General features: G+C 41.8%; 1 protein-coding gene across 1 annotated transcript; it reads right to left on the bottom strand.

Moving 5' to 3' along the window:
• Positions 1-12: 12 nt before the first annotated feature.
• LOC143001025 (uncharacterized) lies at positions 13-18,771 on the bottom strand. The gene is made up of 11 exons (XM_076150571.1): positions 18,614-18,771; positions 17,599-17,767; positions 17,389-17,460; positions 17,209-17,285; positions 16,467-16,567; positions 12,794-12,910; positions 11,871-11,945; positions 3,512-3,650; positions 1,452-1,534; positions 1,263-1,359; positions 13-1,165 (listed from the first exon to the last, which is right to left on the bottom strand). Exons 1-11 carry the CDS (start codon positions 18,671-18,673, stop codon positions 998-1,000), a joined length of 1,158 nt encoding a protein of 385 aa, XP_076006686.1. The 5' UTR covers positions 18,674-18,771; the 3' UTR covers positions 13-997.
• Between the last annotated feature and the right edge of the window lie 5,351 nt (positions 18,772-24,122).

Genomic DNA, 24,122 nt, shown 5'->3' with positions numbered 1-24,122 from the left:
TGGCATATACACATGGCTTTGCATACATATGTGGCTGTTTGTCCCTGTCTCTTTTCTTCAATTCAGATGTGGATGTTTTCATGAGGATGGCAGCATTCTTGTATAGTACTCGTATTTCTGTTTGATGATACACTTTGGTCTCCCTTTTTGAAATTTGCTCTCAATGCAATACTTTGTAAATGAGGGAACATTACTGAAAGCAGTATTATGAAATGGGGGCTGTGCATATAATTATTTGTAAACCCATAGGGGGGAAAAAAAGATGTACAAGAATTAAGTTTATTGCCGAAGAACAAGATGGGTGGGAGGTTGGTGGGAATACTGATGTAAAATTATCATTCCAATGTCCTGATTATGGGAGAAAATGTTTCTTAAAACGTTGTTGCTATGCATGTATATGGATGGAATAAAATTCCAGATCTGTTGGAAATTTTTATTTTGATGTGGTGTCATAATTAAACTTAAATCCTCAGGATAATCCGCTGCTGTCTTGTCTTTTTTTTGCAGTTACTGTTCACACACACATGAACAGCTCATACATGCCACCAGAGGAAACAAAATACACTTAGAGATGTGAAGTAGTTGAGAATTTTTGATAACATTAACAAAATCAACATGAGTCCATAAATGTCTGCTAGTTACCGTCTCTATGCACGATACAGAATCAAACAGCAGAAACAGAGGATGCTTCATCATAATCGCCTCTATGGGCAGAAACGTGTGTGGCTTTCACATTGATAACAACTCCTGAATTTTTTTTGGCACTGGCTAGACTGATACAAGTTGCAAAGTCACACTGAAAGCGATCCAATCATTAAAAGGCTTCCAACGATCCAAAAACATGTCCAGAAAAAGCATTCATTGTTTGTGCTTTCTAACCTTGACAAACATTTGGGTTATCTCTAAAGAGAGATAAAGACATCTGATGGAATACTGAAACATATTCATCTCTTACTTTGCCCAGGAGTTGGGTAAAGTTAAAACTCTGAGTCACAGGTCACCCGCTCTGCTGTCGGTCTTGCCGCTGGTTGATTAGTTTCTTCAGGTGCTGGGTGATGGCAGATGGTTTCTTGTAGATCATTCGGCGGTCTGCTCCTTTTATGTGAAGGTGATTGGCTGATGGATAAAACTCCCACAGGAACTTCTTTTGAAGCTTTGCAACCATCTGGTAAATCAGAGAAACATTCAGTTATTCTGAGTTTGGTGTTGTACTGTTTAGTGGGTGTGTAATATACGAGTGTTGTACAGCTAAACATGCTCACTTGGTTGAGGTGCTCCGGTATCTGCTGGTCAAAGGAATCCCCGGTGATCACGCTCACCAACGTTCTGCTGGAAAGTGGCTTAAACATTGTGATGTCCCTTTAAAGACAAAGAAATGTCAACGTTATTTTTGCTTAACATGTAAAAATACAAACGAGGACTTGCTGCATTTCACTGTACGTTTAGCTTACCTAACTTGAGCTGCGCTTTCATTCATGAAGTAATGTTCGTCCACAGCACTGCTCTGATGGGCCGGGTTACTAAGCAGGTATTTCTGTAACAAACACATGACGTAAATCAGTCAGTATTCAATATGCGGTTTAACAGAATCAACCATAACGTAAAGTGCTGACTTGTTTGCGTACTTTATGTCAATTTGGAGGATTAAATAGTGAATCATAAACATAAATCATCCCAGCAAGAAACTTCTTCAGATGGAGATCATGGAGGAGGTCAACATTATACATGTTATGTTAGAGTGTGATGAAAGTGTTGGATATACTCATTTAAAAAAAGAAATTACCTGAAAACCTGAAAACGATATTTTACATAAAGAAAATAATGAGTTGTGTTGAGGTTTGACTTCATATCAAGGAGTCATAATGTGGTATTAAATTCATGCAAGCATGTTCATAAACTCTGGGACAAAGCCGGTCTGAATTTCCTTTTGCCACTGAGAATAAAAAAAGGAAGCTATCGCTGCACCATTGAGTCGTTTTGAATGAAGTGAATGGTAGCGAGTCTCCGGTTCATGTCGTGGGTCACAGCCGAATATTTATACCACATCAGAAATCTAAGCCTTGGTTTCTCCCCATTCTACAGCCTGATGGGAGCGAGTTCAGCAGGCAGCCGGGGTAGATGTGAATTCTTACATTACGCAGAATCGCCCTTTAACTGTATCCATCGCACGCGTGTGATGAGACCAGATAGCTTTAGTGCCATTAACATAGCAGCAAACAATTCTGCTCCGGTTCAATTAAGCGGTGGTCACAGAACATGCCCTTGAGAAATGGACTGCATGCTCTATTGAGTTCTGTGTGCGTGTGTGTTCTAACCTTCACTAGCCTTTCTACAAACCCTTTCTCTGTCCTTAGAGAATTCAAGCACAATGATGTCCTTATCTCCTTGGCAACAACTGTAATACTTGAAAAGCTGAAATAGGTCCCTCATCACTGCTGCCATCAAATCGTGGGTGGCTGGCAGCAGAGAACAAGGCGCCTTAACGAACTGTTCGCGTCCGCCGAGGAGCCGCCAGCGTCGCCTCGTGCAGGCAGATGCACACAAATTAAGTGACGAACGACTGAAGAAACAATTCAAAGGGCAGTTAAAGTCCAGTATCTTGAGTTGTGACGCTTTAAATTGATTCTCTCATCAAGATTGAATGATTCACTCGCATTAAACGGCAATAAATGTACCTCTGTTCCCTGTCTCTGTTTCCCTATGTGACTCTTTGAGGTGTGTGTGTCCATGTCGTGCATTTCCTCATGTAACCGTAAAGATATTGCTTGTTGTTCAAATCCAAATTCATTACGACTCCTCTGCGTAACACGTTTTCCTTAACAGCGAACAAAAATGACTACAGGGCTTGAGGACAGGCGGGGCTGTCATCACTCTGTGTATTTCAGAACAGATCCGCAGCAGATCAGAGTATGGATGACTGCACAATCAATACAAAAGAGTCATCTGCAATACACAGCACAGGATGAGAAAAGGCTTGTAGTCCACACCAGCAGCAATTCCCTCCTAAATTGTCTCCCCAGTGACCTGTCAAAGGGCTGAGTTTACAATACAGCAAGTTTGAGGAGATGCGGTGCGTTTGTGTCGTCATGTCAACACCGACCGGGGATAGTTTCAATTTTCATTTATTTGAAAATTACGCCTGGTGTCATATCATGGCAAATTCACCTCTGCTGATGATATGAAAACAAAAGGTTTTGCAGTTGCCCTCGGCTTGTCTCTGCTCTGAGGATGAGCTGGATTATTCTCACAGCAGCACCACCCTGTGGCTGAACACCAAACATGGCAGCAGTGGGTTTTACGATGTTAAAGGCTGTAGGAGAGTTTGAACAGAGCGACTTTCTCGTCTAATGTTGTCTGATTGTATCCATAAATCATATCTAAACTGAGCCTGACCTGCACTTGAAGCAAGGCACTACGGGACAAGTTTGCTCCTGTCTTTCTTTGAAATGGGTCCTTTGTGTTTTGTGTGTGTGTACTTGTGTGTACGTGTGTGTACGTGTGTGAGCCTGACCTGCCGCTGTATGACCTCCTCTGAGATGTTGTCACCTTGGATAGTTGGTTCCATGACTCCCAGGATGATCAGCATGCGGCTTAACCCTGTAGCTGCTGAAAATTGCTTGGCTTGGAGAGACGGCAACAGCTTACCGTACCTGCAGTACACACACACACACACACACACACACACACGTTGTATATACAACTGAAAGCCAAAAAGAAGTTGGTTATATACACCTTACATAAAAACGCTCTCTAGAATCTGGTGAAGTTCAGCTGAACAATAAACTTAATAGCAGGAGAGAAACTAGAAGGCAACGGTACATTTCAAACAGTAAATGTTGATGGAGATGAAATTACAAAATTAGAAAATGACAAATATGAAAATAATAGGAACCTAACCACAGTCATAAATGCTTATTCGCCTTCTTCTGCTCTTTTTCCAACCTAAAATCTCAAACTTTCTCAGAGACATTTGCCTTGGGAATGAGAAACGCTCTTTTTTTTCAGCAGATGAGCTCTGGGATTTTGTAACTCAGGAGGCCCAATCGGTCTCGGCTCACTGGTGCTCTGAATTGGCCGGTCTCAGCCTGTGGAGCCCAATCAATAGTGGTGCCCGCCCGCCCGCCTGCTGCCGCTGCCACCGCCGCCGCCGTCGTCACCGTGTGCTGTGCCGTGCTCCCGACACGCAGCCCACAAACTGTAGATCAGCTCCCGTGGACCAGGAGCCAATCTTCCCTGTCCGCACCTCGGTCTTACACCTGATCTTGGCCCGGGATGGCCCTCTGGATCAACCACAGATACTTATCCAGTCCAGCGGTTCAACAGCTCATCAATAAAAATCAATTACAATCAAATTGCACCATCTACTCTCAGTCCAGTAACCAGCTATCACACACACACACACACACACACAGGTTTGCCTTTTATCAGTAATGGCTTCTACAAGGCTTACAGCATCTTCAACACAAGGCAGAGTAAACTGCATTTGGCACCAGACAGGCATTGTGCTCCTCATATCAGGCCTTTATCATAAACATGCACTGTTCATGTGTAAAAGAACCCATTCCTCCTGTTGTTGATGTGACGCACTGCTTAACAACTGAGCCTTCAATTATCAAAAGTCTGCCCCCGGCTCATCTCAGCAGCGATCGGCCCGATAAGGTTGATGACACCAGCGGGCGAATAGGTGTTGGACCGCTGCTACAAACGCCCGTCTAAAGATAAGCACCTCTGCTGTATTCCTGGTGCATAAACGCTCCCTGCAGGTCAGCGGTGCATGCAGAGGGCCGGGGAAAAGAAACAAGCAGACAGTTCTCATTTTCTCTGCCGCAGACAAGAGTAAACTTTTCAAATCAGACCTCCGGAGAGTGACATTTTGACATTCTCATCTTCCCTGCCACCGCTTTCCCCTGAAGTCATTCCGGCACCACAATTTAGAACCGACTCCTCGACCTGCCTCTTTAGGGACTTTTCAGCCTCTGCACATTTTCCACTTGTCACCTTTCCCTTGCCCCTTGATTCCAAAAATAAAAGAAAAAAGAGACGGGGAAGAAACCCCCCTCCCTCCCTCCCCCTCCCCCCTCCCTCCCTCCCCCCCCCCCCCCCCTATCAGCCCCCCAGTTCCAATCTGGTCAAATCATTCCTGGCTTTGGCATTGAACATTATTTCAAGGATTCTCCAGCCACCTGTCCTATTCCCTCCTCTTTTTTCCATTTTTAATTCTGCCCCGGAGTGAGGATTATGCGAAGCAAGGCATGCGTGTCAAAGGGAAATTTAGTGGGTAAAGACAGCCAAGATTGGCGGGATGAATTAAACAGATAACGGGAGGAGAGGAAGTGGGGGAACCATGTAGAGCAAAACGCCTCAGCCATGTTGGTCATTTCACAGGGGCTTCTTCTTCTTTTTTTTTCTCTCCCCACAGGAGCGAGGAGGCAATATCTAAATTAATAAAGTGATGAAATGAGTTTGTGCCGTGGACTTTCTGCTGTTTGACTTTCCCATCTGGATTAGTGCAGGCTGAATGGACGCTCTGTTACTTTTGTTACAACTGCGCAATTCACTGTCGGAATTTGGCCCTGTGGTGATAAGGCTCCCCTCCTCCTCCTCCTCCTCCTCCTCCTCCTCATTACCATCTCATTCCATATGCAGGGCCTCCGTTACCTGAGAGCCTGCTCACACACAAAACACCAAACTATTACACGAGCTTCTGCCAGCTATTACAATGAGAAGTGAACATTTAAACATGGACTATTACACCAGGCTCAACTAACTATTACGCAGAGGGAAGACTTTTAAAATTCCTCTTTCCACTGTCTGTTACAGTAATGTATGGAGATGAAGAGTGACCTGAGGATGTGCTTCTTCCTCTCCAGCGGCCCTGATAATTTCACCAAGAGAAGTCTGATCCTGAATAACTCAATGTTCTATCAAGATCTATGACAGCAGTTTAGTGTGAAGAGGACACATTTGATAGAGCCTCTATTAGAAAGATTTCATTTGTTACATTTTCATTTAGATGCCTTTTTTTTGGAAACCTTAGTAATGCTTCAATGTGCAAAAAGTCAAACTTCTCCCCCCAGACTCTCCCCCGCTGCAGCATCACTGAGCTTAGATTGAATGTCGTGTAACTTTAGATACTGTCTCTTTAAAGCGCCTCGTGCAAACTTCACTGTGTTCCTATTGGCCGGCTGCTTCAGGCCTGAGCCGGCAACACACACATACTGTGAGACAAGGATGCCGATTGAACACATTCTCGCTGACCTCATCAAAAACAGAAGCTCCCAGGGTTGTTTCCTATATTAAACTTTACAAATTAGGGAAAACAAGATGCAGAATATGGCCCAACACACCGGACCACACTAAAACAAAGAAAATGGTTTGGAGCACCTGGATTATGATTCAGTTATGTCATATAGATTCTATGACATGCAAAGAAAACACAATCAAAACACATGGCTACAATCTGTTTGACCATGTGACATGACCTGAGTATAACATGTGACATCAGGACACACACACAGCCAGTTACCCAGCATTCAGGCCTGCACCGTTTCATAGAGTGTGTTTTATGATCTGGTAACTATGTTGTGTTTTTTGTAGGTTCGTGTCATAAGACGATGACAATGATACTGTATATCATTCTTCACATCATGTGTTGAATTTGTCGAGGTTTCATGTCATAGTCTTAGTGCCTTTATGTACTGTATCTTATTATTTTTGTAAACAACTAATTGTTTTTAACAGCTAACACAAATCTAAAACTGAGACAGAATTGATTGCACGCATTCAAATGACATATTCTATTATTGTGCATTCAGTTATCCTTTTATAATATAGACTAAATGTTTTATGTGCACTGCAGGAAAGCTACAAATATGAGGAAATATTGCTCTACATTCAATTCTGTAATACATCTGCATCACTGCACTATATGTAATCAACCAGTAAGTAGCTTTACAATAGATTTGGATCTGAGCTCATCAAATGTGAGCATAAAGACTCAATAAAGGCGCAGGTAGGTCTCAAAAACAACTAATGTAATACAGAGAATGACCACATGGTGTCATGATTGTATTATCAACCAACGTTTGGAAACACAGAGGCCAGCAGCTTCCAGGTTACATCCCTGCCTTCATCAATACGATAGATTACACCGGGGTAAATACACAGGGGCTACAGCGGCCCTGCTTCATTAGTGGAGCGGAACGGCAATAGTTACGCTTACAGAGGTGCTAATTACAATTAATTGGCGTTCCTGACTCGTCTGGGAGTCCCTGCATGGGCTTCTCCAGCTGAGTCAGGAGGAAGAGGAGGAGGTGGAGGAGGTGGAGGACACACTGGGAGCTATTATGTAAATGCATACTGATGGACACTATAAGCACTGTGCAAGATAGAACAGCACTATGTTTATGTTCTATAATCTATCATCATTCATGCTCTTTTGAAGATAGTCTATTTTCTACAATATTTTATTTATTATTTGTGTTTCACAGCTGTAAAAAAGTGTTTGTTCTGTGTATAGTAAACACTTTGTGCTTCATTCTCCCCACGTGTTTCTCTCTGTTCCGCCAACTCCCACCTTCATCCCTCCTTGGCCAGGTGATTGCTGCCAATCTCAGGCCCGGGACCCCTGTGGGGGTTCAGAGCAGAGATGCGCTCCGGTGGGTTATTGAACACAGCTCACAGAGAAAGCAAATGGACTGAGGACAACACTGGATATGTCATCACTAACCGCTGCTGTTTACCAATGCAGGCAAAGAAGGGAGGGAGGGAGGGAGGGAGGGAGGGGAGATAACCCTGCAATGAAAATGACAGAGGAGAAGAGAAGAGAAGAGAAGAGAAGAGAAGAGAAGAGAAGAGAAGAGAAGAGAAGAGAAGAGAAGAGAAGAGAAGAGAAGAGAAGAGAAGAGAAGAGAAGAGAAGCACTGATGGACAGAAACCCTCCTCTTCTCCCTCGTAACAAAGCCCCGTCTGGCTCTTAAATCAAACCAAATGCAGCGGTTGTGAGACCTAAGCGGCTCGTCACTCAGAGTGACGGTCATACGCTGCCTGTCATACTGAGCAGCGTCCAGGTGAGCAGCAAAACATCTCTATCTCTCACACACAACATCAAGCTATGAGTGAGGGTCTTATTGAATAAGTGTGTGCGCATACAAATAAGCGTGTGCGTGTGCATGTGCGTGTGCTTGTGCTTGTGCTTGTGTGTGTGTGTCTTGGCTGGGCATATTAATGACAGGTAGGATGATGGATGGGAGAGAAAGTGTCATTTTCATTCTGGGACTCCTAACTCAATCAGGCTTCCATGCAGGCCCACAGTCACAGCTGTTAGGTGAAGCATCTCCTTACAACTCAGCAATAGTTTGCATCAGGTATCCACACACACACAAGAGTACACAGCACATTAAGTGTACAAGCACATAAACTTATACACACACAGGGTCATACAAGGTCATTTTTAAATCAGTTCCCTGTTTGCTCTGGTTCTGGGTCACGGGCTCCTCAGGACGCTTAACAACATATGGGAGCAAGAGAAAGTAAGATCAAAACAGGAGGAAGTTTACTCTGCCGGATTAGTTTTTGATAACACAGATCAAAGGCAGGGTTTGACACACATAGCTAGTCAAAGTCTTCAGAATGGGCCAGAGACCAAGCAGACTATGGCAGCTGAACACTGAACTTCACTGGTGCTTTACATCAAAAGGCCCAGATCAGATAGAAATAGGCAATGATGTCTGTGTGTTCCCGTTCAAAGATGTGACCTGCTGTACCACCTGGTGAAAGTTCAACTTGGAGATACACACTTTTGTGACAGGATGTGTGTATTCTACATAGCTGACAACAGCTGCCCATAGATTTCTCTTAAGTCCCTCCTCCGGTATTAAACTCAAACGATTCAAATTACCACCAAAGGAAAGAAACCGACAAATGCTTGAAAGTGTGAAATGCATTGAGAAGTGATGAGGACTGAGTTGCACTACGCACAGTAATGGAACATTCAACTACTGAGCGTTTGCCAATCAATCAGTACTCATTTCATTGTAAGGGCGATCCCATTAGACAAAAGCCCGCGCTGCCGTTTCTGCTCTTCTGAACAAATACATCCCGCACAGGCTAAATTAATTTAACCCTGCATTCACACACAACACGTCTACACAAAAAAAAACATGCCTGTGTAGAGACACACACACACACGCCTGAGTGCACTGCATACACAATTACATTCATCTTTCGAACACACCAACTCTATACGCATGCTACAAGATAAAATAATTATTAGTGCACTTCTGGTTCTGTTCATGTCTGCCGTCAGTAGCTTTTGTTAAATGACAGCTGGACCGGCACCGCCCCCGTTGATCTACAGAGTCCAGAGAGAATGATCTTTAGTTGTGTGACAGCAGAGGAACAAAGACAGCAGACAACAGGTATTCTCCATGTGTACAGTAAGGTTTTGCCTTGATAAGTAGAGGACATGCTGTCTTCAGTGGGGAGGAACAGACAACAGCTCTGTGAAAATCTCTAGGCATATGTTACTTTGAGATCCGTCCACAAGTGGGAAGACGCACAATGATGTTGGGTCGGTTGACTTCCTCGACTTGAGCCGGTGAAACAAACACAAGACAGCGCAGCGGGATTTAAAACCTCATTCCTGACGCAATTTGTTCAGATGTAAAAGGGGGGGGCTTCTCCTAATCCCTGAAGCTGGACCCACTGCTTGACTTTTCATCAGGAAGCTTTATCTAAGCCCGCAAGGAAATGAGACACACACGGCGACCCCCGCCAGGGAAATCCCAAATAAGAAAGTTGACCCCCTTTGCCTTTGCATATACGTGCATGCACAAACGCAGAGACGGCTCTCGCGGGAGACGGCGGTGAGTCACTTTACAGGACAAACAGAACTCGTTTTTGGAGCGAGCCTCCGTTAATGAGCCGGTCTTTGATGTGTTAATCCTTCAGTCCCAGTGCAAAGCTGATACGGTCTCCCCACAACCCTCCTCAGGTGCAGCTGCTCTCCCCTCTGGCTTTACTTATCTTGTGTACTGAACATGGCGAGACCTCCTACAGCTAATAAGCCTGTATCTGAACAGAAATACACACCTATATGTTACCTTGTAGAACAATAAAAGGGAACAAAGGAAGGAACGCAGATTGAAGAATACCAATAGCCCTGGGGTGAAGTGAAGGATACGGGAGTCGTGTTACCGCTCCTCTCTCTGTCTTCATAGGGAAAGTCGCATTCCGGGTTCTATTTTTATTTCCCCCATCAGACTCACAGAAGCAATGATAAAATTGTTTCTTCATGGAGTAAGTGTAAATCTTTGGTTCATTTCCTCCCTCCCCTGCTCCTCTACAGTGTAATTGGATTGTGGCTACACTATCATGTACGCAGTGAAATGAATGCCTATTAATCAGAGGATAATTGGACACATACCCCTGATAAATGCTGCTGTTCCACTTTCACTCACGTACAAATTACAAATGCTATTTTCAAAAATCTATTTCTTAACTGGCTTAACACATCGTTATATAACCTGTGAGGCAACATCGGTGGACAGAACCTCGGATGAAACAAGATTGAGAACGTTTGATCTCTCCATCTTCTGTCACAAATGAGCACATAGTCACTCATATTTAAGAAATACTGAATCTACTTGTGATTTCAGACTGCGATTACCTCATAAGTCAACTCAAGGTGCCTGAGTGCTGCCTCACAAACCGACAATGACATCACCGACATGTGTCAGCAGAGAGAACGTGTACGGTTTAGAGGGCAGACTTGTTGAAGTCGCACACGCGCACGCACGCGCACACACTCACACATACACAAACACGTGTGGTGTGTGTGTGTGTGTGTGAGAGAGACAAAGAGTGACGCTCCGGGTTTTCTCGGGAGCGTTGTGTGTGCAAGTGTGCTCAATACAAATAATGACTACCAAGTGTAATCAGAGTCCTACAAACTGAAAAGCCTGTGCTATTTTGCAGAATTGACAATGGAGGTGCCGTGCAAACGTGAGCACACACAAACACACACACACATCGCAGCTTGTGGATGGGACTGTACAGAGAAAGCAGTGGCCCGTGCAGAACAGGTGGTTTAGATGGGCAAGGAGAGCAAACACAGCATACACGATCACCAAACCCCAGTTTGGAGCCAACAAACTAACAAACGGGTGGAAAATATGAAGCCAGATGTGCCTCAAAATCAAATCAACTCTCCCTTCACCCAAGCAGCACTTATCTTCATCAATATCTTTCTGATGCTGTTACATAATTACCCGTTGGACCAACATTCCTCCTCTGTTCTCTTAGTTATCATTAATAATAACCCATCCTCTCTATATGATAATGAAAGCATAATGAGATGTATGCTGCGACAATGACTGCCACTCCAAATATATCTCGTCTGGAGGATTAAAGCAGTGTTATTACACTTTCTGTCATCAGTCCCCACCGCCGTCACAAAGCTTGTCCTCCCTTTCATCTGTTTCACGCCAAAAGAGAGTGATCGGCTAATGACTTTCTTTGGCCCCCAATTAATCACGGTAATGAGCCCCACCCAGAGAAGATAATCAACTGTGGGTGAATTCTCTGCATATGGCCAATAATGAAAGAGTCGGGAGCTCGACTCATGGAACATGCTGCCACTTCTGCCTCCTCTCCCTTCATCCTAATCCTCTTTTTCTTGGTGCACTTGCTCACTCACCCCCGCCCCTCTCGCTTTTTATCGGCTTCTCTCTGGCCTTCAGAGCTCCTTATCATCCTCCATTTCGCTCTCTCTCTCTCTCTCTCTCTCTCTCCCTCTCTCTTTTCTTGCCTGTATTTTCTTCTTCGCATTCCATCATTTCTACTTCTCGGAAAGACTGCTATAAACTCACCAGTACTCCTTCCACTGGTCGTCCAGGAAGATGTCCTCTGGGATGGGATCGATCAGCACCAGGTCTGACACTTGCCTGAGGGACAAAGAGAGGACGGACATACGTGCGCACACACATACACACACATACACACAAACACACACATACGCACTCAGATGAAGTAAGACTCATCGACTACTCTTGTCCACTTTACCCTGCCGGCCTGGGCTGTAATGAGTGTGAGATGGATAGAGCCATCCTGTCTGTCCTTCTCTAGATTTGTCTATTCCCAGTACCTACAGACAGATGCACACCATATCCAGGGGCAACATTTTCATTTGGTGAGGTGTCATCCACTCACCACTACTTAATTTTCTCCTCTAATGGCTGTTACATCATGGCTGATTGAATGCTAAATCTTTCATTCCTCGTACAGGCGCCCCAGTCCTATCAATCACTATGTTGTCTCTGGGATAGTTGAGTTATGGACAGGATGGGAGCGGATGCCGGTATGTGTGAGACAGTACAATGAATTTGAAGGATCAAGTTGAGGCAATGTCTACTACATGATGTGTAGCCAGTCTAAGGTTAGCAATCTCATGACTTCAACAGAAGATTTGTTAGATCATTTCATATCTTGAAATTAATTTGGCCTCCATTTTTGCTGCTGCTCTACAAATCCCATTCCAAAAACCTTGAGACAGGGTGGAAAATGCAAATAAAAAAAGGAAGCAGTGATGTGAAAATTATCTTTTCCCTCTACTTAGTTGACAAACACAGGATAATTGAGGAATTTGATTTTCTAAACAATGTTTGAACAGAAATGTGATTTGCCTTAAAATTCCATTAGCCAAAAATATGGGACACCTTTGATGTAACGTTATTGAATCTTAAGTCCATTTTGTAGATCTTTGACATGACTCCATCCACAGTTAAATACTTACACGTCATGAATGTGACTGTAGAATCTGGCATTGAGGGCACCGAGCTCAGAGCCCACCAGGATGAGGGGTTTGGATATGGCGGCAGCCTGTAGGAGTCGGTGCAAATCGTCTACCATCCTGGAAGACAACAACAGCTCATCTGTCTCTGTGTGAAACCAGGACACACTGGCAAACTGGGCCAGGAGGTTTATTTATTGAGTTAGAAGAGCCTGCAGCTCCTAACATGAAAGATGAACACAACAACAGGCCAGCATTAATCTCATTAATGTCTAATGTTGGTGTTAAATGTGTTAATGTGCTCATCATCCACAGGAGATATTACTAAGAAGCAAACATGACCCAAAAGTAGGGAAACCTCCTACTGTGTGAAGCACAGAATGATTGGCCTGATCTCCTATCATCACGTGTAATGAGTACACTGAGTAATAAAGGAAGGATGTTGAAGTACAGAACACTATGTGACTCATACTTTCTTAAGCCTAGAAGAGAGGACATTCCCTTCATTAAAGCCTTTACTCCATGTCTGTCTACTTCCAGGACAGGCAATACTGACATGTCGGAAACAGCACAAGACTAAAACAATCCCAATGTGATTGATGTGTTTGCTGGTGTAGTGCAGCTTGTTTGTCTTAACCCGAACAACTAAACTTAACTTGTGATTGGTTCAGTATTGAACTCTTGGTGGCTAATTATATTACTGGATACAGGACAGAAAGGTTCGTGCTCTGAGCAAGCTCTACCAAAAAAAGGAACCAAAGGAAGACACTTTACTAGACAAACATACTAAATTTTCCAACTGAATGAAAGTCAAGAGTGGATTTCAATTTTGCATTCAATCCCTTTCCAGACACAGTGTCTCACTCGTACAAAAATAAACCACACTGCTGAAATCCAAACGAAGGAGCCGCTCACTCAAGGATGTGCAAAATACTGCAGGGGAAAAAAAATTCCCAACAAATTTAGATCATCAGAGGAAGAATCATTATTACAAGAGATGCTGCAGCTCCTCTCAGCCATCTGCTGTCCCAGGTTTGTTGTGCTAATAAATCAAACCCAAGGTGTCATACTGCAATGAAGAGGCTTCACAAGACTTGCAGGGTAAGGTTACATAGTCATCAAACTCCCAGAGGTATTGGATTCTGGAAAACTGATTGCTTGCATTGCACATACATCCTTTTGCGGCCGGGTGCCAAGGTAAACTAGACGACTGACCGCCAGCGCGCCACTCTTGCTCATCCCTTACACAGATTTAAGGCTTGACAAATGCATTACGGTGTCAGAGACATGAAGATTACAGCCGAATCCCACGGCAGTGCGGTACAGAAAAGGGCAGGGCTGTCACGCATTAACCGGAGTGATGCAGTGCACTATTTGGCAATGCACGGATCAGTCTCTGGAACAATCACTGAGCGGCCCAACCAGCCACTTAATCAAGAAAATACCATTTTCAGGAGTGGATTGTGTTCGACGCCCAATGGATATTTATAATACTGCTCCACAAATGTATAACAATACTGAATATAAGAACTTCATTTAATCCCAAGTGTTGATTTGCGGCTTGACGTTGTAATAGAGGCACTTACCGATGTACACACTCTAACACAACTATCATTCGGTTCGTAAGTGCTGACAAGAAATCTGCCCGTGTTTTAATCTGTTCACATCACCTTCAACTATTTCCTTTCACTGCAATGTTGTGAATATTTACAACCTTTGAGTCACATCAGAGTCTACATCAGATACTTACAGCAGAAATAAGAATCCCAACGTCTAGTGAAAAGGTACGGATGATTGAAGCAGACCTGTGTCACTGCCAGGATCGGTCGGAACTACAGTCACCTGCTCTACTTGCTTACACTACAACTACAAATGCCAACAATTCATCTAAGATTGCCTACACGTTGATTTCAGTTGAACTCAGCAAGAACAGGTTAATGAGACAGATGGTGCTGCTTGTGTAAAACAGCCCACTCACTCATTTAATTCAACATTATGCTAATTGGCTTTTTCCGTGATTTGAAACAATTTCTTTACAAGGGAGCTGCGGAGGAAGTTAAAAGCTACAATGACTTTGATTTTTGGTCTCTAGGTAGAAAAAGGAACTCTACAACAAGCTGAGTGCATAATAATGTAATTCCAGATGATGTTTCAGATTTCAGGACGATACTTGATGTCAACCATGTACACACATGATTGCTGGCACACATTTTTCGACATTCATTTGTTTTCTGCCTCGGTCAAGCACTTCTAAACAAATTAACACAGTGCAAAATGCAATACCTGCAAAAAAGAAATAAATGAATTGTGGGTAGACTAATATCAGCTTTTGTCACATCAGCAGTTACAGCAGCAGTAACAACTAGAAAATGACTTGAGGAGAAGCTGACTGAGCACAGTGTTAAATATTCTCATGTCTCATTTCAGGACATCCTCAGACCTCGACATCGGTTTTCAGACATCAGAGAGAACAGCATCACTCCTCATCCAGAAAGGCAGCGAGCATCAGGAATAACAAGATCAGGTGTCAGACAAAACTGCCTCTGACACACGAAAAATACCACAAAAACTGTCTTGGGTTACAATTTCTGCCTCATTTCTTTACTTTTTTAACAAATGTAATTTTGTTGTCAATTTGTGTACAGTCAGTCTTATTTCCACTAAATGGAGCCAACTCCACCTGTCTTGTCTGACAATTCTGCTGTCCAGTTGTCAGACAAAATGGCCTCAGGAAGTAACGTAGGAAGTAAAGGAGCCACAGCCAGTAAAATAACCAAACCTCCATGTTAATGTCTTAATAAGTTCATCTGCATAAATGTTGACAAGGTGAAGACATTGCCTGGCTTTAGGTTAGCAGGAGTCCATGTTGAAGAGGACCTCTGGTAAAAAATAAAGGCACAGCAGAGACAGTATTTCCTCAGTAAGCTGAGACAAGCAGCTTCTGCTGAACATTTATCCCTGCAGTACAGAGCCGGTGCTAACTGTAGAACAGAATGGTTCCACAGCTGCACCGCCTCAGGACAGAAACTGATCAAGACTGCATAACACTTCATAGGAACACAGTTCCTGACCTGAAGGACATTCATCTCAGCCGCTGCACTCAGGATCTCTAGAGTCCCAAGACACCACAGCCACTTCTTATCTCTCATTCCGTCCTCAGATCCTCACATTTTAGGACATTGCAAACATGCCGCCTCCCCTATGTCATTTCACATGGACAACAATAAAGCATCTTTATATGTCTTTGCATATAAATCCTAGTTTAAAACACATTAAAACAGCTTCATTGATAGCTTGTCACCTCTCCTCTTCTGAAGGTTTAGCCTCCTCCAACTCCTGAGAAAAATATCTCGACTCACCAGATTCTATCTACAACTGAGGGATGAATAATCCATGAAGACCCTGGCCAAGACCTCACCAACGCCACGCAGAGAGGAGTCCAACGCCAAAGAAAGTTGTTGCCAGCATGTCATTAACTATGTTTGTCATTTCACTGCCAGGCAATTAGCGGAGTCAGCTTAGCACTTCTTAAAATGGAAAATGCTGGAAGTAAGATTGATTAGAATGACAAAGACTCAACTGTACAGTAAAAGAACAATAGAACCAAAGCAATACCAATAACGATTTGACATTAAAGTCCTTGGATTCAATATGAATATCAAAGCGGAATGCTCACCGTCCAGTTGTTGACATCCCCCAAACTTTCTCTGTTCCTGTGGTTTCATTCTGCATCAGCCGCTTGCTGAAGCCCAGTCCCATTCTGTCATAGGTACAAACCTGGGCAACATGACAAACAGAGGGCATAGCAGTTTAGAATGGTACCCTATTCTTATGTAACACCATGCTCCACATACCACCTAACATGCTCTCAATACAGACCAGGCCTAAGCCAGCACCTCCTTATCCTAGATAAGCACTCATGCAAAATGCATGACGGCTGAGCAACAATCTCCATTTAAAAAGATGAGGATCCAGGTGTAAACACTATTATGCGAGTTGTGTTTGGGTACCGGTGTTATTGGTAATTGGTTCAGATGTATCTAAGTTCTTTGCCAACAAGTCTGTAACCTCATTCACATTTCAGACAAATGACAAGGGGCAGGCTGTCAGCTCAGACTTTCTGCTATGCTGATTTCTCACTGATCAGAGGAGATGTGACTGAGCTGCTGCAGAGACTGTCCCTACATGCCCTCTGACTACAACACATTGTCACAAGAAATACGCCCTAATTAATTTCCTTGGTGAAAACCAAAAACTGTTTCTGCATGCTAACTACCTTCAGCGCATGCTAGGAATAAATATTGCAATTTAGCTTTATTAAATGTTTGTAATATCCTATCAAAAATGTGTATACCTTTCAGATGCATCATTCCCAAACACATTCAAGCAGTACACAGTAGTTATGTCAATTCCCCCACCTTTGTTAGCTGAGCAACACTCTCCTGGACATAAAACCAAATATCTGAGGACATTCCAGTTGGTGCATCCAATATGACTGAAAGAACAGAAAAGCAATAGAATAATTGACAGGAAATGTAAAGCATGTATTATAACTTGAGAATATTCATAGAAAATTCACAGAAAATGCATTTTATTACCAACTGGTGTCCCTTTTCCTTTACACAAAAGGTGCATCTTTTGACCTAAACCAACATCTACAATCTGGCCATCTGGATGTAAGCAGGAGGAGAGAGACACATTCACATTCAGCATGAAGATCGTCATAGATGATGGCCTCAATGTGCAAGCGACATCATATAAAATAAATCATATAATAAGACTTTTGCAAATACAAGAAATGTGAAAACCTGTAGGCACGAGCATCTGACCCTCCTTCTGCAGTGATGCATAGTTGAGAAAAGGGGGGATGATGATGATCAAGAGTAAACATTTTCCAATGTTGATGAGCACAGATCCAAAGCTAAATCCACCTTTAGCAGCAGGCTGCTGTCCTTGATCCTGATCTTTTGGTTGCTCCTGTAGGGAGAATGATGCAAAGAAGTCAGAATTAGAAGGGTCTTTATTGCCAAGTAGGTTTACAATTTGCTTTGGTAGTTGGTGCAATCAACATATTAAGAGCAAAACATAAATCTAAAAATAACACACAGTTATCTTACCGAAACTGTAAAGAATAAAAAAAAGTAAAATAAAGAGCTTATAAATAAATTTACAATTGTACAGATGAATGTGTATGTGGAAAGTGGAGTATATACAATGTGACTTTATGTATAAAAATAGTAATAACTGAATCATCATAGAATCATGCAACAGTGAGAAGCGACTTTGATCTTCAAGCATTTATATCTTGCAATTTTTAAGATGTCCTGCCCCAACTTCACTCTTTGCTGCAAAAGTAATTCAAAACCTTGATGAACCGTGATGGATTGTATGACATGTGTTTAAATATAATAAATGAGTAATAACTGAAGAAGTCGTTACTATAATAGAAAGGGCAAATCAAAGTGTACTTAACTGTTATAATATGTATTATATGTCATATGCCATCATAGAGGAACTATTGGCAAAAACGATCCATGCCGAGTTAAGGACGTAAGGGCAATAATGTTTTCTAAAAAATACACTCTATTTATATTCCACAAACCGAGTAAATTGTATGTTAATGGAAGTGTTTTGACAGTAATTCTTTTCCATAAACGGAGACGTGTCCGATATCTATATTGTGCTGTTACGTATGTTTGTAGCATGAAATCTGTTAACAGACCTGAAAGACGTAAACAGAGACTGTACTCACTACTCTTGGTAGCCAGGTGGCTAATGTTAGCTGTTACGTTGCACATTCGTTTCATTACATATACTGCGTACCTTCTTATTTGCATTGGGACGTTCGTCGTGTGGTGTTTGACCCTCGGTTCTTCTGCGCATTTTGAAATACTTCAACCAGTAGTTGTAGATCTGTGTGTATTTACCACTGCAAAACAGTACAGAATGAATGAATGAAGTTGTAGCCACTTCCTGGTGCAGGTACAGAAGCCGATAAGAGACAAACTTATTTGTATCGTGGACGCGTTGCTCCTCCTAGTAAAATATTTTTATTCATTCCTGTGTTATCTCCAGGTTTTATTCGGCGATCACTTTAGCTTTCCTTCAATGTACATATTTAAACTGACTGATGTGTGTCACAGTGTCACAATTTAATTTACTACTAATTGTTTCCACATTTGGAAAAGTACAGTCGTAAGGTTTATCTGACTAAGCGAGGGTGAGAGGAAAATATGTAATTATAATGATTATAATCCAACATAGTGTTTGAATATATGGAAACTCGGCAGCTACAGCAATCACGTACAATTCTCATAACCACTTCACCTCAAAATAATTCCCGTTATCTTCCTCCTCCTCTCTTCCTCCCTGCTGCCCTCTCTACTAATTCATAATGTAAAGCAGTACAATAAATCATCTGCAGGAGTCGCTGTATCCCATGAACCCATCCTTTATTCAACGTCCGATTGTATTGAACTCACTCAGTAACTGCACCACGATTGAGATGAATAGGATCATATGACTTTTGTAATAAGATCCTATTTAAACATCCCTCACTCACTAATGAAATATGGCCCTAACACAAACTGAGGGTCATTTACTTAACATAGGCAAACCCTACACTGGATCCTGACTTTACCAAAACAGATGTGGATAATCGGAAAAACTGGTAATGTCCCCCACTCCTCTTAAACAACCAATAACACTATTATAATGTTTGAAAAAGCACTGATGGTGAACCAAATAGCCACTTCCAAGACATTTAATTTACAAAAAATGCCGTGTTTCAATCCAGCTCTGTTTTGCATGACACACATGTAAATGTGTGTCACATGTAAATGTGTGTCATGCAAAACAGAGCTGGATTGTGTCATTCAGGGAGCGTGACAACCGTACTGATGATATCCTGCAGCGTCACTCACGGCACCTGTTCTGAATTGTATGCACAGATTGCCAATGGTCCTTGTATTCAATCCTCTTGCACATCTCAGATACCAAGTAATTTACAAAAGGAAGCTGTTTAAGGAAAATTGTAGATAATCCAAGACATCAGAATTACAGGATAAACTGTAACATTGCTCATGTGCAGAACTGCTACAACATTTTTTTTGGTATTTCTGTTTTGACAGAACAATACTAGGACATTGGGATCATATTTCAATTAATGTAAATAGTGTTTAGACAGTGATAAATATTCAGCTATACCTCAACATTTAACCCTGTTTAAATAGCAGATGACAGGTGACTGGGATGGTGTAGTGAATTCATTTCAGTAATTAAAAAGACTGGCTGCATTGAAATGATGAATGTCAGGTATTGACTCACTGTCAAGCTGCCCAAGCATCAGACACCTTTTAGTACACTCGTGCGTGTGCATGTGTGTGTTTGTGTGTGTGTGTGTGTGTGTGCGTGTGCGTGTGCGTGCGTGTGCGTGCGTGTGTGTGTGTGTTGTTTCAGTGTATCTAGGGTTGATTAAAGCTAATGGTGCAGAGCCTCCTCATTTTATTGCAGCTTCCACCTCGACATAATTAGGACTGACAGAGGAATGGTCTAATCAGACAATTGTAACCTCACTCTGCAGTTTGTGAATGTCATTTAACCTCTTACCATTGTTACCTTTAACCATTCTGTGTAGCCTGTTAGTATGAACAGCAGTGCCAGCTCAAAGAAAAAATGTTTTTTTTTATACTGATCATCTGTTCTGGGAATTCTGTAGCAACTCGTTTCATTATAGCTACAGGTCTGATAACTACTTTGTGATCCCGTCATGTCAAAGGGTGCACACGTGATAACCTAACCTATACAAGTATTGATTTTATCCTTAATAACTACATTCTTAAAAATTCAACAACAAATTTAAACACAATTTATTACCATGGGAAATCAACTTACTTTCCTCCTGATACGTAAGATACCCATTTTTTTTTAACATTACTGCTGGGATTGATGTTTTACTATTTTTTTAACCAATATTTGGTATGGTACTATACCTGAAGGTCACACCTGGAAAAAAATAATGGGACAAATCAAAAGGTCTTGAACTCAATTGAAAGGCTTTTAGTAGTGTTTTACTTACAATAATGTAAAATGGGTGTAAGTTAAATTTACCACAGCTAGGGAGCTCACGTTTAGGGACAAATCCATAATCAGTGAATGCTGTCCGCTCAGGCCTGGCACAACTGGCCAATCAGGATATGGTGTCTTTCTGTCAGGGAGGGGGTTACTTTTTCACTCAGTGTACACAGCAGTGCTCTAACAATAGAACAACAGAAATGATAATAGAAAATATAATAATAATGTTTCTTTTGCTTTGCCTATAAATAACATATGGCTTCAAGCAACATGTAACATCTTTACATGCACATGTTCAGTGCACTGGAGGCCTTCTTCTGGTACACAGTAAGCTATTCCTACAGTGCCAGGTCACCTTGACACCATCTTTACCATTTATGCCATGTGTCCTGGCTGCAGCAGCCAGTTAGTGTTGCTTCTTCCCTGCTTACCTTGACATTCAACACAGTCTCACACATTTATAGTTACAGGGCACCTTTTTCCAGGGAACCTTTTTCTCATTTATAGAAGGACAGGCACTAAAAATGGAGAGCCTGAGCGCAAATAACAAGCCATTATTTTGACATCTGTTCACATCTCCCCTGCCTTGTGACAGCTCTTTCCCTTTCCCTTACTTATAACATTTGGCACGTTTTTGCACTTTCCAATGTCTTAGGTTCTGAAAAGGGTTTACAAATCATCACACACACATGCACGCACACGTGCAGACACATATGCACTCACACACACGTTTTCACAGGAAACACAGGAACATGAAATTGAATCATAATTGAGATAGCGTGGCTGTCAGATGAAAAGCCATTTCCTGTTTGTCTTATCTATTTTGTCACATAGAGGAGGTTAACCGGGTAACATATCCGAATGAGAATATCTGTATCACCAGAGCCCATCACCAAATACCGCTTGGGCATTCACAAGATTGTCAGCTGGTGTTCATATCTCACAACATTTATTAAATCCATCTAACTGAATGGTGGCATGATGTTCCTTTGCAGCAGCTGAAAGGGAAAATTGTGTTATACTGGGGCCGTGTTTCATCTTTGTCCTGGTCTAACACTGAAGATAATTATTTTACCCAGCTTATGATTTCTTCAATCTTGGTAAATACACACAAATAAGCAAAAATCGAGTTTCCTGCTAAAACTGTAAATATAAGGGAGCAGCTGTCTGATACGTTGGATGTCATTATCAGCAAGAAAGACAAAAGACGAAAGATGAAAGAAGAAAACATTTCAGAAGTCAGCTCATCAGTATTGTAAATGTTCTCACACGTTCTGTCCCAACTTCACAACAAGCATAAGGGAGAGAAGAAACTCAGAAAAAGATGGCATGTGAGAGCTACAGCATCGAAGAGACGCTGAAACACACACTTTATGAAAACCATGATTTAATGTGAAATGTTGTCTTTTGTATCACTTTAAGTTGTTGAGTCGATATAATACTTTTTACTCCATAACATTAATCTGGGGATTATTTATGTAATACATTTTTATATTCATCAGGAGATTAATTTAAAATCTTATTTGGCTGAATGTATTTTGTCTCTCAAGAGTTTTAGAAAGAAAACATAATGTTCTTTAATGAAGAGGAGCATCTACACATCCATCCTCTATACAGTTTTATCCTTTACCTTTATTGAGTTATGAGTTAACTTGATGCAATATGAATGAATATACCCACTTACTTAAAAGGCCAATTTGAATTCAGATGGACGAGAACATTTTACCTCTAGCATGTATCTTCTTTTACCTTAGTAGACTTTGAATAGTAGGTTGTTACTTGTATTGTTATGTGTTTTTTGTTTTGTTTTTATTAAGAAAATGATGTGTCTTATTTCTTAACAAAGCACATCGATCACTTAATTTTATTTACCCTACCCAAGCCTACCAAAATAAGAAATTCATATTTTCTCAGGCCAAACTGACGTGTATATTTATAGATTTTGATGAAATTTAGCTTGAGGAATTTTGCAGCAACAGAACAATTGTTGTATATATGTATGTAATGTGTAGAACCTCCTTAGGTTCTATGTATATGATTCATTATGAAAATGTATAGTGGGCCAATCCACTGACAAAAACAACCTATCGCTGAGGAAATGCACCGCCCCCTTGTTTTATTTATGAGCGAGCTCTAGGCTGTTCATGACGGTAGAACGTCACGGGCATCAGTCTTCAGCCCTCATGCAGACTGCATGTGGTGCTCATTGATTTCAGCCCCTCACTGCTGAAGTGCACCATCAATCAATACAGTAACAAGTCTTCATTTATACTTGAGAAATGCAGTTTCCAACTCAGTGGGCACGAAGTCCTGGTGTTGTCAGTTAGGCCAGAGTAACATGCTGCTCTCTGTTTGGCCTTGAGCCAAACAACAGCTGATTCATAAATGATGAATCAAAGAGCATCATAATGTCATAAGAGTCGACACATAAATGACAACATACAGATCTATGATGATTAATATCTACATATACAGGTATATATATTTATTAATAGTTACATATATACAATTACAAAAGCACATTTTTCCTTAACATTTAAAATGTTTTCAGGTTAAAACCATCCTTGAGTAACATCATCTGCTTTTCAGACAGGGAGAAGGTTTGTTGGCTGTGTTGTGTTTTGCTCTCTGACTTCTTCATCCACAGGGCAATGCCCGGCAAAGGGGCTGTGTTCTCCAAAGCCATTTAGTGTGTTTAGTGTAAAACAGCGAGCTCAGGTGTTTTCACTTCATCACTGTCAAGGGCCACTGTGTCTGTGCTTTGTAGTGAGGTGGCTGTGTCATGTATCTGCATATACGCTGTCTTTAAAAGTCCTCACTTGGACAACACTGTAGTATACTTTATGATATTTTAATTATGTCCCTGTGGATTAACAATAATATAGCTGTAACAGTCTTACAGGGACTGATGCTTTAAAACGACATCTTGACCATTTTTGGTGACTGATGAAAGGCACATTTCCAGTTTAATGCTTTATTTAATTACATCCCATGACAACCATCGATATAACACAATAACAATTGCTGCCATTGAAGATAAATAACAGAATTTAAATCTATCTTAACTAATTTGCACTAGTGTTGATGAGAGGCCTGACCGACCTTTCTAACCCCCTGCAAGGCAGTGCTGCCTCCTCAACTCCTCACACTTAATAACATGAGGCATGATTGACAGCGGAGGTATTGCTTCGCCTCGTGGTAAATAGTGGTATTTTCTGGTCTGAAAGATTTCTCCTCCTAAAATATGATTTTTTTTAAA

This window comes from Genypterus blacodes, unplaced genomic scaffold (assembly GCF_046128005.1).
Source record: "Genypterus blacodes isolate CSIRO-AG114 ecotype Tasmania unplaced genomic scaffold, CSIRO-AGI_Gbla_v1 ptg000052l_1, whole genome shotgun sequence".
In the NCBI taxonomy this organism is placed as follows: Eukaryota; Metazoa; Chordata; class Actinopteri; order Ophidiiformes; family Ophidiidae; genus Genypterus; species Genypterus blacodes.
The sequence above is the reverse complement of the archived record's forward strand: the minus strand, read 5'-3'. Positions and strand labels throughout refer to the sequence as shown.

Bases quoted from the DNA above. Each gene is read 5' to 3' on its own strand.
- LOC143001025 (XM_076150571.1), bottom strand. From the start codon at position 18,673: ATGCGCAGAAGAACCGAGGGTCAAACACCACACGACGAACGTCCCAAT. The intron at 16,568-17,208 runs GTGGGGGAATTG...CATGTTGCCCAG, and splicing joins GTGTTGCTCAGCTAACAAAG to GTTTGTACCTATGACAGAAT. The intron at 1,166-1,262 runs GTGAGCATGTTT...CTGATTTACCAG, and splicing joins TACCGGAGCACCTCAACCAA to ATGGTTGCAAAGCTTCAAAA.